We start from the raw sequence: 19,166 nt of genomic DNA, 5'->3' as shown, positions 1-19,166 counted from the left end.
ACTAGAGGACACTGAACGTGACACTACGACATGCCGCTGCAGTAACGGCAGCACCGCTAGATGGCGAACACGCACAAAGCGATCGCCGGATTCGTTTACAAAATACCCTGCGCTAAAGGACCAGTATGTAGGATTTAATGACATCTGGTGGTAAGCTTGCAGATGGCAAATACCTCATCTCATCTTCCCCGAAACTCTCACCAAATCTTAAAGACCATCTCCAGAGGTACTGTAGAAACATGACGGTGCTTCATGATGACCTCTGTGGAAGAGGACGCGTGCCCTCTGTAGATACGAACGTCTCATTTTAATGAAACAAAACCTTTTTCAGGTTTCAAATCCCTGTAAATCTTACACACTAGACCTTTAATAATTATCATTAATCAGGCAGCCGTGGCTCAGTGGGCTGTTCACTGATGACAGGATTGGTGTTTGATCCTCGGCTCCTCCTGTCCACATGTCAAAGTGTCCTTGGGCAAGACACTGACCCCAAATTGCTCCTGGTGGTCAGGCCAGAACCTCGCTGGCTGCCATCAGTATGTGTGTGTGTGTGTGTGTGTGTGTGTGTGTGTGTGTGAGAGAGAGAGAGAGAGAGAGGGAATGGGAGGATGAGAGGCAAATCTGTGTTGTGCTTTGGATAAAAGCATGATATAAATGCAGCCACTTACCATTTAATAAAAATGTATTTCAGTGGTTTCCAACCGATTTGGCTCGTGACCTAGCTGGAGCCACTTGTCACATTTTAGACGTCTCTAAATTTTTTAGCAGTATGATCACAGAGGCAGCACCCTCTAAACTTCTGGTTTCATTTAAATAACTGGTTGAGGTTCAAAGAGATAAAATGAATTAATATTTCATAAAAAGGCAAAGATTGGAGAGGGGTTCACAAAATGAATATGAATTTTTGTAGCAGAATTTGACCCATAAGTTGGAGACCACTGGACTAAACTACTGTCAGTCACTTTTTCTGCAAAGTGGCTCCTTTTACTTTGACACTTCAAGTGCATTTTGCTGATAATACTCCTTTGAGTGGGATCTTGACTGCAAGACTTTTACTTATAATGGAGTCTTTTTTTCATAGTGGTATTGGTACTTTTTTCTTGATTAATAGGCCTTTCAAGTTTTCTGTTTAACAATAAACTATGGCTGGTCATCCATCACATGGCAGTGGTGGTGCATGCAAATGCTGCGACTGGTAGCTCCTTCAAACTTCACTACATTTTTATTTGAATCTGCTATTTTTTCGGCTTTATTTATACACGAATCACCTATGACAGCGATACACTCTGTGGAACTGGCACTGGAATAATGAAGGGTGAGGTTTGGATTAAGAGCTGCAGACCCTCAGACAATCAACAATGCACATGTCATTTTCCAGCCAGACCAGCCGGTCCAAATGCCCTGGGAGGAGAGGAGGTGATAAGAGTCATGCTAACAGAGCTCTGACTTAAGGCTGCTCCTGGGTAACGTCCTAAACAAAATGGAAACTCAGGCTTATTTTACAGTCAAATTGTTATGAAGCTGTTGCCTTGTGTGAAGCACTTTGTCACATGTTGAGAAGACTGCTCTATAAATAAACATTATTATATTATATGCACATAAATAACTGTATATATTGGTTTAATTTATTATATATATTATCCTCTTGTATTCTATAAATCATCTTTATGTATCTTCTATGTGTGTGTAGCATGAAGGGACTGCAAATTTCATTTTGTTGTGCAATCTTGTGTTGTAATGACAATAAAACAGTAAAACAGAAAACGTTTTTTTTGTGCTATGACAGGAAAATAAATCTACAGCAACCTTGTGTTGGCTATTCCAGTGGAAACACTTTCTGCTTCGTTGTCACAAGACTTCCTCGTTTTTTTCCATCACCTCCCTGTGTGCACACTTGCCTATCTGCTTACCTCCTTGCCTGCTCAACCTAAGGCGGCCTGACCTTCCTTTGGAGGTGATCCAGCAATCGATGAGGCCACAGTCCCACTGAGAGTTTAGAGCATACTAATCGTGCTAATGATTGATTAATTTGGGTATCAGAGACTGGAGCTATAGATAGAGGGACAATGCAGTATTTAGCTGCTGGCTGTGGTGCAGGGCTCAACAGATACGTTTTCTACAGTCGATACGTCTGATAAACTACTAAAAAAAGGGCCCCAATAACTGTGTAATCCTCCACTCATGATACTATTAACATCTGTTGGTTTTTCCTACAGATTTACATCTATGACCTTGCTCACACATGCTGACATATAGACCAGATGTAGCTATACTTGCCTGACAGGCCCGAGTCGTCCTCGCTGTTCTCACCGTCCTCTGCAGGCTTCTCCAGGTTGCTGAGCGATTTGCTGCGTGTGCGGAAGTTTCTGAGCAGGTTGCGGTGTTCCTGGTAGGTGATGGGGGGGCTCTCTGCACTGATGTGAACAGGTCGAGGTGTGCCGTAGTAATTCCCTGAGACAGGAAAGGAGAAAAAGGTGTGCCGCCTTAAGAAATCGAACCGCAATGAACATATCAAACTGTAAAATTTAACACGCTGAGGCTGGGTTGCACCAACAAAGATTAATCTAAAATTAGTTCTCATCAGAGTTTAGCAAACCTTGGTTTAAAATGAGTAAATCCTGATTTCTGATTAAGCAGAGCTCTGTAGCCTAATCTCCATTTAGTATATCGAAGTTTGTTGATGTAAAAAGAAATTAAATAGAATTTATGGAGATGACTGCCAAATTAAAGTAAATATAGAAATAAAAAATATATATTTGAGTGCTGTTGGGACCTAGTAAGCATATAAGATGAGAGAAAATTGTTTTGGTTGCTCTGTATTCTCTCAAAACATTACATTGTTTGCTAGCTAGCTAAAAAGTTAACACGATGTTAACATAGTTTGTTGGCTAGCTAAAAACATAATTAAACTTTACATTGGTTGCTAGCTGGCTAAAAAGCAAAAAAAAAACCAAAAAAAAAAGACAAAAACACAACTTTAAATTGATTGTTTGCCAGCTAACTAAAAAGTTACTATGATGTTAACATAGTTTGCAAGCTAGGTAGAAAGGTAATGAAATGTTACATTGTTTGCGAGCTAGCTACAAAGAAAATAAAACTAGTTGCTAGCTAGCTAAAAAATGAACAACAAAAAAATTGGCTTGTTTGCTAGCTAATGCCTTATCATCATGGCAGAGGAGCTCTAATCTCTCCTTCAGGAAAAAACTTGGTGTCTGAATTACGGGGGGAATAAAACCAAATAATAAAATATTAAAAACAGACAAGAGCACAGGAAGATAAAAGGAGACTGTCTGGCAGCAACTGGAAGAGACACATCATGAAACTCAATTAGTCTCAGTGACTCTGTCTCTTGACTTTCTTTGAGGAACTTGATTATTCTGCTCAATCCATCTTAAAATGGCAACTCTTTTAAAAGTTAAATCTCCTGAAGTGTAAGTTTCAGGTTAATACTGAATCACATTTTAAAGTTTTGGTGCAACAGAATTAAACATAATCTCGGTTTATGGTAAAAACTATACTGAGGTTTAAACTTAATTTGTCTTAATTTTAAGATACAACTACTTAATGTGTTGCTAAAATCTACTGACAAAAATGTAAAGGTTGTCAGTAACAGCACAGTCTGCATTAACATGTTACTGAGTTCCAACCTGATATGAGTTCATGAGGTAAATATAAGATTATACATTCAGATATTCAGTAGCAGAATGGGTTTGTGTTATTATGCACATTATACAAAACATACTACATGTCTGTATGTGCATTTATATCCCCTGAGATCATCTACTGTGTAGGTTCTATACTTTCAGTTCTAGCCATCTGCTCCAGATGCTAAAGAAGAAATTAAATTACCTCCACCCCTCCATTTGGCTCGTGGAGATCCAAATGGGTTGAGGGAAACATTAGATTACTGAACTCAACAACAAGGTCACCAGCCGTCACCATTTACTGCAGTTTCTGCAGGCTATACCGCACGCACGGTGCTGCTGAAGCTCCTGATTGCTCTGCTGTAGCGATGTGTCTGTCAATGTCACATGTAAGGCAAGTGAGGATGACATTTATTGCTCCCATTAAACTCTTATAAATTATGGATGCTAATGTATGGAGGCTTTTTAATCAGAGGCAGCACTCTGACCCTCACTGGGGGAGGAGTCTGCGGGGTAGATACGAGCTGTGCAACACCTGATGGCTTAATATACTAAAAGAGATGGCTTTACTATGTGACTAGTACTGTGACTGTCCTATTTTGAACTGTTTAAACCCCATTTATCACAACAACAACTGACAATAAATGTTCTATTTTGGTAGAGAAGACAATGAGTTTATGAAAACGGAAAGAAAATCTCTCTTTTAGAGAACAGTTTGACATTTCTTGCCAGTCAATCAAAACACTGATACCACTCTCATGTCTGTACATTAAAAAAGACAGTCACCAGTTAGCTTAGCTTTGCACAACGACTAAAACAGCGAGCCTGGCTAACATCCTACCATCACCTCTAAGGCTGACTGTAATTAACACCTTGTATCTTCTGACACATTTCCACAGGAAAACCACAACTTGTCATCTTTAGACTTCATTTCTTTGTACCCTGAGATAAAGCGTGTTAATTATTGAGCTTCAGAGGTGCTGGTGGGCAGATTCTGTTACCTTTGTAAACAGGCAGGCCAGCTGTTTCCAGCTGTTTCCAACCTGCTGCTGCAGCTTTGTATTGACCACACAGGCATGAATCGATCGACTCATTTAACTCTGCAACAAAGCCAACGACCATATTTCCCAAAATCCTTCCCTGCCTGGTTAGCAGTGTACCTGCTACAAATGTGTGTGTATGACCATGAGTTGTAGTGAGTGAGCTAACCAGTTAGCTTGTTAGATGTCATGCGATGTCTGTTTCCAGGTTTTAAAGACCAGTAGCATCTATTAAAAGGACATACTGACACCACGTGGATAACATCTACAGTTTTAAAGATCGTTTTTTCAGTTTGGATGTTATTGCACATAGCTCCAGAGTTGGGCCGCCCCCTTTTATTGACTAGCTGTTAGCATTCTTTAGTGTTGATAGCAGTGGCAGTCAGCGTGGATATAAATTTCTACTTTGGCTGCTTTGGCAGCTGCATTAATTGCATGTAGACATATGTCACCTTGATAGATCACACCTAAGCAAAGATTTCATCACCTGCAACTAGTAAGCCATGTTATTATTTAGTGCAATATATAATTTCACCTCAATTTAAATTTTAACTAATTTTTAAGTTAAATTATCGCATGTTTATGCAATTTTCCAGTATTTAAAGCCATAAAAAGCCAAATTTCAAACATTAGACATATGTTGTATCTTTTGTTGACTTGTGTACTTAAATTATCCTGAATATTTCCAGCAATGTTCAACTCACCTTTGAACTTTCCGCTCTCAAGCAGCGCTCCCGACTCCTCCAAGGAGAAGAACTCCTCGATGGAGACAAAGTTGTAGTCTACCCCTGAGATTTCCCCATCTCTGGGCTGTCTGGTCGTACCTGAGAGAGGCAGAGGCAACCGGAAATATTAGACCATACATCAGAGCCATGACGCTAGAAATACTGCTGGATGATATGACAATTAATCAAGGCCTTTTCTTCTCATCGGGGGTCATAAATCCAGACTTCAGTGTTTAAACAAAACAACAGTTCAGCAAACTATAAATAGTCCAAGAAGCACAACATTAGTTTGATTGATTATATTGAAATAGTGCAACAAATGTTAACAACCTAATGGATCTATTTTGGTTGTATTTAAAATTATAAACAGGCTTGGGGACTACATGTAATCGGATTAAGTAACATGAAAATAAGACAATCAGATCACAGTTGGGCCACATTTAGTAAAAATTGGTATTATTTAGCAGGATTACAATTTTAAAATACATTTTAACACCAAGAATGACATTACAACTTTAAAAGCCTCTCCACATCACTCTGGTCTCAGTGAACCAGCTAATCTCACAATCAGTTCATTTTCATGGCCTCTGGGTGGAAATTTCAACATTATTTTGACTTTAAATCACAAGAGAGAAACAACATCACAGTACAGTGACAGTTCTGCCCTTGGTAGCGAAAATACTGTCATTATTCAAGGACTTGTATTTTAAAGAAACATTTACAAGAAAGACCAACCACTAACATTAGCTACACAGGCCAACTGCGAATGTTAGCTACACAGACCAATCACTAACATTACCTACATAGAAAAACCACTAATGTTAGCTAGACAAAGCATCTTTTAACATTAGCTACACAGACTACCTGCTAATATTAGCTACACAGACCAATCACTAACATTACCTATATAGAAAAACAGTACATATATACATACAGTTAAGTGTCCATAATTACTGCTATTTATCTAAAAATGCATTTGTGTCTAACAAAATAAGAAATAGCAGAACAAATAATTAATAAAAATACAACAAACATAGACATTACATTAGACTAAACAATTACACCACTGGTTAATCACACTACATTACTTTAACATGGTGATACTTGGATTAGGTTGCTGATTACATTTTTTTAACAGGTAATCCTAAATTGATTCTGAGTACATTTTTAAAGTAACCCTGGCTGTAAACAATCTTAAAAGGAATAAACATGTTTAATTAAAGGCAGTCGGGGGTCAATAGAGCATCAACCCACAAACCAACGTGCCCTTTGGTATGAAGAGCACAATGATGACGGTAGGCATTTACCAGGGCTTCTTTGTTATGAACAGATCAATGAGAACAGAATTAAACTTTAATGAGGCACACTGAAAGTCTTAAAGTCTTTCTATCACCATTGCAAAGATGGAGCACTCGGATGATCAATGGTCTGTCATCATAATTGATTCACATTGACCTTGGCCTGGAGGAGAGCAGAGAGTCCAAAGTACAGCAGGAAAAACATCCCATCATTACTGAACCACTGAAATAAAGTCTGTTTGCTGTGTTTTAACCTCCTAACCATTAAACACATGTGCAGGCATGTAGTGTGAAATATATCACATTTTTATATCACTCATTAAATCGGATCTGGTGGAATAATTTTAATTTGCAAATTGAACTACAAGGCGCCCGTTTTGACCTTGAGACAAGTAATTCCTTTCCCAAGACATAATCACGGCGAGCCCAAACTGAGGACGAATCCCTGTCCTTCTCCTGGAGGACCTCATGTGATGTCAGTGCAGGGCCGGCAGGAGGGAGTCACACCCAGCTACCCTATAAAACCCATGATTAATGCACTGCTGTCCTGGGAGCTGCTCTCCCAGCCACAATGACACATGCAGGGCTGCACACAGCATGCACGCAAACACACACACACACACACACACACACACACACACACACACACACACAGACCCAAAAAGACACACGATGCACACCCACACACACACAAAGGACTCGACGCACAAATGTTAGAGAGCATGAGGCATCTCTATCAGTCTGACCTCTTCTCTCTGTAGCACAGTGTGTTTACTGTACAGCATCAGCTGCAGAGGAAGAGGCACTGGCTTATGCTAGCAGATAGAGCCAGCAGCTGTAATGTTATTTATTTTATATTTTCACCTGCTCTGATGACTTTTTTTTTTTTATCACTAAAGGCAATGCAAAAAGCAATTTTAATGACTTTAGATGACAAAGATATGCATACAGACCCATCAAAAATCACAAAAATATCTATTATTTTTAATTAAAAGGATAGTACAGATTATTTGAAGTGGGGTTGTATGAGGTACTATAGTCAGTGTATTACTTACAGTATGTGGTAGTAAGCAGGACCCCAGTTAGGAGAAACAGTGTACAGCTGTAGGAAGCTAAGCAATGTGCTGCTGTGGACAGAGTCTGCAAAAAGATGTATTTTAGCCACCTAAAAATAAATCAACATCACTTAAAGTTTAAGCGCTATTTAGAATATTTTTACTGGCTGTCAGAAAGTCTTTTTGGGAGGGAAACTGCTGTTATATAAGCTAGCTCCTGTGTTCTGCGTGAAAGGTGTCTGGCAGGGTTTGAATTAGACAGTAGCTTTCTGGGGAGCCTTATTTTATGGTGCGCACCGCTACTAAAACATGTCACATGCACATGCATACATGGAAGTGTGCAGCAGCGCAGTCAATCGCAGGATTATGGCAAAAATTCTACTGTCACTACTGCAGACAGCTTCAAAACCGAAGAATAATTAGAGCAAAAATTCAGAGAAAGAACATCATCTGCAACACTAGAAATGAAAAATGTTCCCCTTTCTCCCCTTCAAGCAAACTTTCAGGCGAGCTCATGTCCTTTTCAGGGGAGCCGAGCTCCCTTTACCTCTCAGGTAATTTGAACTATAGTGTCTGGTTGCTTTGTGATATTTGACTTATATAACAGCGATTTCCTGTCACAAAAGGCTGTCTGACAGCAAGGTAAAGCAGTGAAAATATTCTGAATACAGACCCTGTACACAGCAGTACTTTTAATACGCCAACTATAGATAAGTACCTCATACAACCCCACTTCAAAAACCCAAACTAACTCTTTACTTTGCCTTTAAGGGCTGCAACCCTATTTTATTTATAAATCGATTCATTATTTGGTCTACAAAACATTAAAATATGCCTCACAAATTTGAAAAAAAAGCTAGAATCACTGAATGTTTGACATTTTTTTGCTTTAAAAAATGAAGACTTCATAAACATGAGTAATTATCAAAATTGTTGCAGACTAATTTTCTGTTGAACGGCTAATCGATTGACTGACTGAAACGTTCCAGCTCAAGTTGAGTTTTCCCGTGTTGTGCCTTGAGCTCTGTGCTTCCCGGTTTTCTCCAGATGAGTTTGACCCTCACTTTCCGCCTCATTAGGAAACTGTCTGCCGCTTCCAGAGGGGATAGTAAAGGGAGGGCTCGTGTGATTGGTCGTCAATATAGATCACCCCAGCTCCACCTGCTGATATTGTATAACGCATTAAATCAGTCTAGCTTTTTTTCCCCATCACACCACGCTTCACTAGGGTGGTCTTTGCGCCTCTGGACACCAAACCTCCAGAAATTAAACAGACACACACGCACATGCTTGCACCCCAAGTTTATGCTTTCACCCACTTAAAAGCAATGAGAGGTTTCTGTGTCTAATTAAAGATCTGATAGCAAATCTCCTGATGACATCTGACGTGCGTAATTCTTCTCCTCCCCTCAGGACACACAGATTCTCTCCAGCTGATATGGTGCGAGGCAGGGATTCATTATCTATGCACCCTCCTAGGAAATATATATGACATGTCAGCGGGAGGACAGGATGGATTATTGACATCTTCTTCTTCCCCGCCTGTCCCTGTAGGCGCCGCACAGTGATCCCCTGGGAGAGGGGTGAGATAGGGATTGAAGAGGTAATTACACAGAACTCTGTATCAACACCCAGAGAGAGCTGTCTGTCAAGATCATCGCACACAAATAGCTAACAATGAATCCTACAGTTGAAAAGGCCACAGTCGGTCTGCCTGACAACGCCGCAGCGAGCGTATTAGAATAACTAAATGATGATGTTTCTTATCTCTGACTCACTCCGAAGACAATTAGAAAAGTCTTTTATGGAGGAGACGGAGACACAGCCGGCTCTGAAACACTGACATTGGCTCTGAATCATCCAAGGGCATATGTGCAAACGGTTAGTGTGATTATACGAATATGGATGGGAAAGTTCAGGAGGGTAATGTGAGGACTGCGAAACCCGCACACAGAACAAATGGTATGAATGAGGACACAAAAAGAGTGGTTTTTCCTACTATTACTTTTACACTATTAATACATACTATTAAATGGAAAGCTGTAAGGCTGCCCCCAATAGTCAACTAAGCTGTCAGTGAGAAGAGTCTTAGTCTGCCTTGTTTCCATTTATTTGTCCCACCTCGAACAGGATTTGGGAGCTGCATCTCACCGTTAGGCCTGCAAGATTGTTGCAGCACAGACCTTTTTCTCTTGTAGCACTGTGCTGTAGTTGCCATTAGCTAGTTAGCTCAGTTACCAGTCCCACTGCACAACCTCCAAGGTTAATGGAGGCCAGTTTGATGGCTAATGAAGGGAGGATCTGGAGAAATATTCATGGGGTGACAGAAGGGTGACTTGGAGACCTTAAGGGGTCTGCAACGTTTTTCAGGTTATGGACCTCTTTGGCTGATAGAGAGATGGAGCAGGGACCCCCTACCATAAATATACTGCGTTTAATATTTTCAGGTCTTCTCTCGTTTGCACTTTACCGAAGCTGCTAAGTCAGCAGCAGTTATAGAATGGCTAATGTTAGCTGTGTTAGCCTCACTCTCTGCACTTTCGCTAGTGGATTTTACGGTGGAGGCTGTGTCAAAGTCTCTTGCCCGTGTTACAAAATGATTCATAGTGGCTCACAGTGTCTGTACATAATAATACTAATTGTCTGTTATGTTTCAATAAAAACTAATAGTTGGACCGCCTGTTGAAGACCAATGCTTTATTGGGTGGCAAAATTTAATTGCAAAAAAAAATCACACATATCACACATTGCTTGGAAAGGTTCCCAAACCATGATATTTTACCTCAAAAACATTACATTATTGTGACACATGAGTAAAGCCTGATTAATGCCTTAAATGTGACAGCCTGAAAATAGGGTTAGAGCCACATTTAATTCCTCTCTGCAGCTTTTCCCAACAGATTTCTGAAAAGATTTCTCAGCTGGCTCTAAGGGGAGCTCTCGCTGCATTCACTTGTACTCTGACATCAAAGTTTCGCTCTTGTAAATTAATCTCGTAAACAGCCACAAATTTTTACATATGCATTTTTGAATTAAACTGTACCAAACTGGAGCAGCAGCTGATCTGCTCCTGCTGGGAATACAGTCCCAAGGTGAATTAATAGTGGCTCCGACCAAGACTCTGACTCCGGGGACAGTGAAGACACAGCATGTTCAGGCAGGGACAGGAATTAACGAGTTAATTAGTAAGTACACATACATCACCCATCATGTTGATAAGGTGAAGGTTGCAGTAATTCCCAGAAGATATTATTCCACAAACCTTGTGTGAGGTTATGCTCTGTTTAAACAAATGAACCAAGTGTTCAGTCTCCTTGTTGGTTGCTCTGACACATTCAGAATGATTACAGCTTTTGCCGTTAACATTAAACAGACGGCTCGGTTTGTGCCCCATAAATATATACTGAAATCATAACCTTCCTAACATCACGACCAATTTCGATCTAAATGGATGGGACAGTAACAAATTGAAAAGACGATCGCTTGGTGTATCCATCAGTGCATATCATGCATGACAGACGTAACGACGAAAACAACGTAAAAGACGTAACAAGACAAAACAGACAGTGATGAAGACTCAGTCACAAACAAAAGATGAAGTTCAGTTAGCTTTGCACAGAAACAGCAGGTAGAAATGTCCTTCACAAGGCTGCATTTCAGAGCCTTTTTCACTTTTACCTGAGTAAAGAAGTTCTACTTCTACTACGAATCCTTTTTCACACATCTGTACTTCTACTTAAGTAAAGAATGTACTTTTGCCACGTGCCACTTTGTTTTGCTGGACTGAAAATACAATATACTGCTGTTTGTCTAGTCATTTACCTGCTCTCAAAGGCCACTCAGTAAGCATCCTGTCTGCTTCAGTATGAGCAAACAGAGCCATTAGACTGCAGTCAGCCTCTCCTCCATGCTGGCACTCATAGACATTTGCTTTTAATTTAATTCGCCCCTCTAGATTATTGATACAGTACCCTGCATTTACTTGATTCTGTCGTTCATTTCCATTTTTATGCACTGCCCTCCCGACTGAGCCTTTGTAATGATATTTCTCGCATCAGTGCCAGCGCCAACATCAGAGAATATTGTCTCATCAAAAGGATTCAGGGATTGAGATACTCTCTAAATAGCACAGAGCGACACTAAGCCACTGTTTCAGAAGAAGAAATAGCATCCAAATGATAAAAATCAAAGTCAGACCATCTTTGCTTCCAGACAGGAAAAAAAGCATTTAAAAACTTGATCTATACTTCATGAGCTAATTATCTTATGTAATACAAAGTTGTAATTATCAACAAAATGAGAGCAAAGAGTCTCCTGGAACAGGAGGAACATACATGTGTTCCTGAAGGGGGCCACAATGAGCCACTGATGAAAACTCCTCCTCAGCTTTAAGTTCCGGCGCAGCTGCCTCCTCAACGTAGGAAAACAACAACAAAAGCAATAAAAATTCCGCTTCCATATATCTACGAGCGGTCTCAAAACGAGGCGTGCTGGTTTCCAAGCCGCCCCGGGATCAGGAGAGCACGCGTGTGCTGGTGTCGGCATGAGAACAACAGCATCTTACTGTGTCATCTCCAGCAGATCAGAGGATTACACACGCGGGGGCTGAGCCTGCCCTGTTGTCACTCTTACTAAAAGAAAGCACTCGCAGGCAGGAAGTTGGGAACCTTGGAAACATTATTAAGCTTAGAACAAATGTCTAATTCCAGGTATAGTCACACTTATGAAACTTTAAATCAGAGTAATGCACAAATTTACAACAACATAACCTGCCATGGTTGATAACAACATAACCGGCCCACAATTATGTTTTTTTGGTGAAAATGTATATACATGAAATGTATGTAATTTTTTAAATTTTCAAACTATGTGCCAGAAAACACCCTTGTCCCAGACAAGAATTCACAACTTAAAAAAATCTAAATTTTAGATAGTTTGGACTTCCGGACCAATTACAGGAAATTTTGACAGGATATCTTCAGAGCCAGAAGAAGGAGAAACAACACACCAAAACAAAATGAACTGTGGGAGCACATGAGGACAGGAGACAAGATGTTTATTTGACATCTGGTCTGACGTCAAAAAAAAAAAAAAAAAAGTGCGCCTGTCTTACAAACCAAACCAGTGATGACGACAGGACATACTGTAGGTATGACTTGTAAAAGTCTTTCCATCCTTTTCATCCTTTTTGGTTGATTGCAGTGTGAAACCAAAACTAACTGGACCAACAGTGAACAGTAAACAGTGTCTCACAGTGTTTCTATAAAAACTATTTTTCCTTTAACTCTATTATTAATGAGTAATATTTGACTTCTGGTTAAAGGCTATATTGAAAAAGGGAATCTTTCATGTTGACCTGCCTTAAATTTAAGTTGCATTAATGTGTATATTAATATGCTGAAAAAAACTCAAAACTTCAAAAATTCATTTGTGTGTTACCAAAATAATTATTTTTTTTTAAAGTTGGTCCAATAATACTCCTTTTTCAGTGCACTTAATCATCTTATCTTTTTTCCTTTCCTTTTCTTTACTTGACCATGATATGTAAAGCTTTAAGTTTTGTAAAACAACTTTTCTTTCTTTTCTTTTTGAGCATGAAGTCAATTAAAAAATGAGAGATGTTTCAAAGGTTTGACATCATTGGCAGGTCAACACGTGACTGTTTTTCGTTCCATATAACAATTTTTCCCACTAAATACAGTTTATTTATTTCTACAACCACCCCTGACCAAACATCAAATTACTGACTTATCTTATTTTGTATGACAGTCCTCCTTTATCTGATTCAGATTCAGATTTATTTAACTCTAGACATCCCTTTGTGGTATGGGGTATAAACAGTATCTACTACACTTGGTTTATCTGTCTGCAGTAATTATGTAAGTTAAAACATAGATGGATGGTTCAGTATTTTGGCAGGTACTTCTTTCTTTTCTCAACAACGATTGTATTTTTACATTCAAATAAAACATCCCCTGCAGATTTGTCGTTACATGAAGCACAATATATCTCATTCTCTTCATGCGCTTTCTGAAATAGCTAAAAGCACTACTCTTTATTTGGACACTTCTCTCCCTGAGCAGCTGCTTGTAGATGTAACAGGATGCACGCATGCATGGCTAAGTAATGAGAGAGCTTGATATGAATAAAACCGCAATTATACTACAATATATGCGATATTAGAGAGACAGTTTTATCTTTCTTGCACCATCCTGCGAGTTTTGACCTCTGCCTCGCTCTGTCAGCGAGTGGGAGTGTGGCACGGTGGCAGCAGACTGTCCCACATGACCTACTTCCCTGGACTAAAGGAGAGATTAGCAGCAACTCCACACTGCCACAGCAAGGTTAAGACTACAGACACACTATAGGAGGTCTGTCTCCTCCTCCTATACAAGCACCTGAACAAGATAAAAGCAAAGCAGACGAGCGCAAGTCAGAAAATTACATCAAAACCACAAATCAACCTCAGAGAAGCCTGCACGGCTGCTCTATCCTCTTGCCATCTCCGCTGACGTCATATTATAGAGGATTAAGATAGCAACAGATGTACAACAACTAGCTGCCTTTGGCTGCCATTGTGCTTGATTTTATTCATAAGCACCAAAATGAAACGGCTTGTGTAAACGACAGGCTTCCTTTTCATGGGATCATGCAAAAAGTGTACTAAATAAATAAAAAGAAGCTGTCAACTAGCATCACGTTTTAATACCGTCTTACCACCACCCAAACAAAGTAATACCCCCGAGCACAGGGGTGAGGATTGTAAGGGAGGGACTGCCACTGAGGATAAACCCAGTGTTGTCACAATACAGACCGTTGCTATGGAAATGTCCAAACTGATTGCACTCGTGTCATTTTCTGTCTCACTCAGACATGTTTTAAGATTTATTAGTCTTATTTTAGAACCTGATAATGTGTCAGGTTTTTCATTATTATTTCATTAAGTCACCCCTGCTCTGCTTGCATACATTGACACAAGGAAGTGTGGAAAACGAAGTGTGTTCTGCAGACTTAAACGCCAATTAACACCAAGATATTCACATGGTGGCAACCATGAGATGTGTTATCCAAGAATTAATGAGGTCAGTAACTTAAGAGAGGTCTGCCTGGATAGATAGATTCATATTATGAGCATAGTAATAATAAACGTCCTTGATTATCTTCACCTGCCTCTTTATAAAACAAAATGTGGCCAGTAGTCCGTCAGATATTGTGGTGTACAGATATGGGATGCAAAAACATGCATGTCATCACATTTAATTCATAGTGTTAAATTATTTCTTGACATGTGCATATACAAATATACTGTGTTTTTCTCTCTCTTTCCCCGTATTGTTATGTATTTCTTTGTTTCAGTGACCTTGTTATTTATCGATTGGTGAGTTGGGTTTGGGTTTTTTTTGCTCATTGTGTGTTTCTTATTGTCTTTTTTTGTTGCATTTTCTTGCAATTATGAGATAGATAAGACAGAAGGAACCAGATAGTGTTTACAAAGATGCCGTCTATTCAGTCTGAGAGTTGCTCGCCTGTTGCATAAGCCAAGAAAGTTTTCTAACTCCTGGGTTTACTTCCTGGCTACAAGGGGCCACCTAATATGCACAGTACTGTTTCCCCCATTATCTCTGCCCACGAGTTCCTGCTCGGCCCATACACTTTACATTTTGGATCAAAATTAATAACATCCTTGACCTTGGCAGCAATGCCTTGATTTCCTTGCTGCTTTCATAATAAAGCTGTTTAAATAACAAAATAACAGGGAGCTTTTATTGTGAAGTATTTACAGGAAACAAAGTGTCTGTCCATTGTTTTACAGCCTCTCGCCTCAAGCTTCGTCATGCTTCAAGTGAAGCTGAGGTCAAGCCAAGCCAGAACGTGTACGGTCCGGGGTTTAAACACGACACAAAATGACCCACTGCCGCAAATCTTTGCATTTTTTACGATATCGCAATGCAGTGTTTTTGAAGATCTATACAACATCACAAAACATAATACCACAAAACTCATGCATATTGATGTTTTCCTGCAGCACCACAAGACACACAGAGAGAAAAAAGCATATGTAAGGAAGGAAAAGAAGCACAAAATTGGACTTACACGGTACAGCGCGGAGGTAGAGATTCTCTCTGATGACCTGCTGAAGTTGGCTGTCCACTGAGCCGGGTGTGAAGCACTTACTCAGATACAACCTGAGATCCTTGCACAATGTGGAGCCTGAGGGAAGGGCAAAGGTACACGTATGGCAGGGAGAGGAAGAAGAAGCAGAGAGAGAGAGGCATAAAGAAATCAGCACGGTAAGCACAAACACTGATGATGCATACTGTTTACTCTAAGATTTGTTTGTAGCCGTCAAATAGAGACTGAAATTATTTAAAGTACTGATCTTTACTGCTGCCAGACTTGATTTAACACCATCATTTTACAACCTGTAGAAGTCTCACATTCACACCCACTGATCTCTGTATATCACTTCACATAGATCCTGAGTATAAAATGTGTTTTCCCGGCTCCCTCGTGCATATATAACAACCTACTGAGGTTAATTTCTCCAGACACAACAGTTGAGGTTGTCTACAGGGAGGCAGAGCCAACTTTCCTCCTCTCTCTGATCTCTTAATATCATCTCAAGTGCTTTACGGCCTCTGATGACAGGTCGCTTGCTGTTATAGATTGGCTGAGAGCATCTCCAGGTTGTCACTCTGACAGACGACCACTCAGTCGGTGCTTCTCCTACAGGCTGCTGCTGCCGCTGCCCAGCCATCCGCCCGCCTCCCCTTCCCCCACCGTCTGTTACAGCGGTTCCGCCCAGCAGCAGACTGAATTTGCGGTGCGCTATTAAAAAACGTCACAGCGGTATAACTTTATTAGCGGAGGCAGTCAACTGAACGTCCATACTGTATGACTGGCCACATATGGCTGCTGCCTGTAAAGGGAAATGAATCTCTCCAGCTGCCTTTTGGGAGGAATGATGAGCTTTTGTTCATCATGTTATGAAACAGCTGCTATTTTCTCATCTGATGAACGAAATTTAGACCTCAATATCATTTCTCTGAAATTGAATAAGCTGATCTCTCTTTTTTTTTTGTGCAAACACATCACATATGGGCTGCCATTAAAGGGATAGTTCAAATTATTTGAAGTGGGGTTGTATGAGGTACTTATCGACAATCAGTGTATTATCTACAGTAGATGGTGGTCAGCACAGTTCCAGTTTGGAGAAGCGGCAGGAGTACCAGTGCAAGAAGCTAAGCAATGGACTCAGGGTCAGAGCAAAATGTATTTTAGCCTCCTAAACTGTACGCTATATAATTAATATTTTCACTGGTTTACTTTGTCGTCGGACAGCCTTTTCCAAAAGGTAACCACAGTAACGTGAACCAAATATCGCTTTCTCTCAAGCAACCAGACTCCTTTGGCAAAGACGGTAACCTTGCAGAACACGGGCATCCTTCACTATCAAAAGCCATTTTTGTCCAAAAAAGAAAAAAGTGTCTGGAGCAACAACTGTTATATTTTCTTTTTTGGATTTGGCATGTCCAAAACTAAAGGACTGACCCGCAGACATAGGCTATGACGCATTTTAGTTAATGAAACATTAAAGGGCAAAACATTTGCACAGAGAGGACTGTAGGTCGGCAACACAAAACAAAAACACTCCTGCGGAAGACTCCTGTTTCTTTCACTGCAATCAGAGATTTAATAAGAACATTCTGTTACAACGACCTTCATCAGGTTATTTAGAGTCGGTCATTGTACCGACACGTTGTTCTTATTAAATATCTGATTGCCTTTGAAGATGACAGAGCAGCCAGTTTCTGACCCATGGGTTATTTCATTTGTGCTCTTGTGTGACTTCTGTGAATCTGAACTAAAGTTTTAAAACACCAAAGTCACGCAATAGCACAAATAAAGTTCCTGTGTTTCCAAAGGAGTCTGATTGGTTTCTAGAGAGCCATACTTGGCTTATATAATGGCGGTTTCCCATTGGGAAACGCTCTATGACAGCAAGATGAAGCACTGAAAATACTGTAAATATAGCGTACACTTAAACTAACATTGTTTTTTTAATAGTAGGGCCTTGTTTTAGGTGACTAACATACATTTTCCTGCTGACTCAGTCCTCAGCAGTACATTTCTTAGCTTCTTCCCTCTCTACCTCTCTATTGCTTCAAACTGGGAGTGCATTGACCGCCATCTACTGTAAGTAATACACTGACTGTGGATAAATACCTCATACATCCCCACTTCAAATAATCCCTACTATCTCTTTAAGGCAGTCAGATGTCAAGGTTAACAGCAATACGAGGAAGAGCTACCACACTAGAGCGACGCTGTCAGAAAGCAGTGAAGCAAACTTAAAATTTGTGAACGTTTGATGGACAGATCACATCACTACGCTTTTGTTTTTGCCCACAGAGCAGCAGTCATCCTGCTAAAACCTTTAAACTGCTGCCTGCCTCTGAGGAATGCAGCCTGGTGTCCTGCGTTTGAAGGCTGCAGCAGAGGGAGTTGTAGTAGTAGTAGGAGTAGGAGGAGGAGGTGTGGTACAGCAGCCCGTCGCATCAGCTCATCCATCACTGTCCTCACTACGTGCAGTCAAGCTGTCCAGGGAGGGAGAGGCAGATTTCAGGAATGATAATGGATCTACCAGCAGCACGGGGACTGGGAGCAAAGGTCCCCATTTACACCCCTGCGGCCAAATCAGCTATCAATCTGGCTAGCAAGGCCATCGGGAGCCGCAGTCAGGTGACACTCCGGTGACATATTGCTCTGTTCAGAGGCAACAAAGACATCCGTTACCCCCGGCCCCCTGTTCTAAACATCAAGGCCCCTCGCCGGTGACAGACAACTATATCGCCACGCTCTTGTCATGTGTCATCAGCAATTTTGACCTCCTACCCACATATTGACCGATCGCCTTGACATATCCAGACTAATTGACAAGTGCAAATCAGCGTCAGAACACTACAGGCTGCAGATTTGGCCTGCGAGAGTCAGAGGAGGGTTATTGAGCAGGATTATTATGGATGACAGCTTGAGAGCGAGCGTAACAGATTGTTTGGTTGTAGTCCGATGAAGTGTAGTTCTCAGTAACACTTTGTTTAAAGGGGTGTGCATAAGACTGTCATTGCACCATAACTATACCATTGCACCTGTAATGAGCATGAAAGAGTCTTTCTGAATGTTTATGACTGTTGTCATGAAGTGTCATTTGGCCAATTGTGTAATGTTTCATGCAAATCTGAGACATCTGTGTTATGAGAACTTGACTTCAATCAAGCAAGTTATGTCTTTGTTATGACAGCTTGATATTATCAAACTCTGCTTGCACAATGTCGTGCAACATATATCTGTTTTACGAGCTGCATGTCTGTTCACCTCCTTTCACCTTCATCTGCAAATTTGC

At 40.4% G+C, this 19,166-nt stretch overlaps 1 protein-coding gene across 2 annotated transcripts in view; it reads right to left on the bottom strand.

The window, feature by feature from the left end:
• magixb (MAGI family member, X-linked b) overlaps window positions 1-19,166 on the bottom strand; it is a 66,481-nt gene that overhangs the window by 30,695 nt on the left and 16,620 nt on the right. For both annotated transcript variants that reach the window (XM_084720500.1, XM_084720501.1), the window contains exons 3-5: window positions 15,857-15,973; window positions 5,389-5,508; window positions 2,278-2,451 (exon numbers count right to left, since the gene is read on the bottom strand). In XM_084720500.1, the coding sequence (XP_084576626.1) occupies window positions 2,278-2,451; window positions 5,389-5,508; window positions 15,857-15,973 (411 nt within the window). The remainder of the gene's footprint in view (window positions 1-2,277; window positions 2,452-5,388; window positions 5,509-15,856; window positions 15,974-19,166) is intronic.

This window comes from Lutjanus erythropterus, chromosome 6 (assembly GCF_056507025.1).
Source record: "Lutjanus erythropterus isolate fLutEry1 chromosome 6, fLutEry1.hap2, whole genome shotgun sequence".
Taxonomy (NCBI): Eukaryota; Metazoa; Chordata; class Actinopteri; order Lutjaniformes; family Lutjanidae; genus Lutjanus; species Lutjanus erythropterus.
This window is presented reverse-complemented; position numbering and strand designations above follow the sequence as displayed.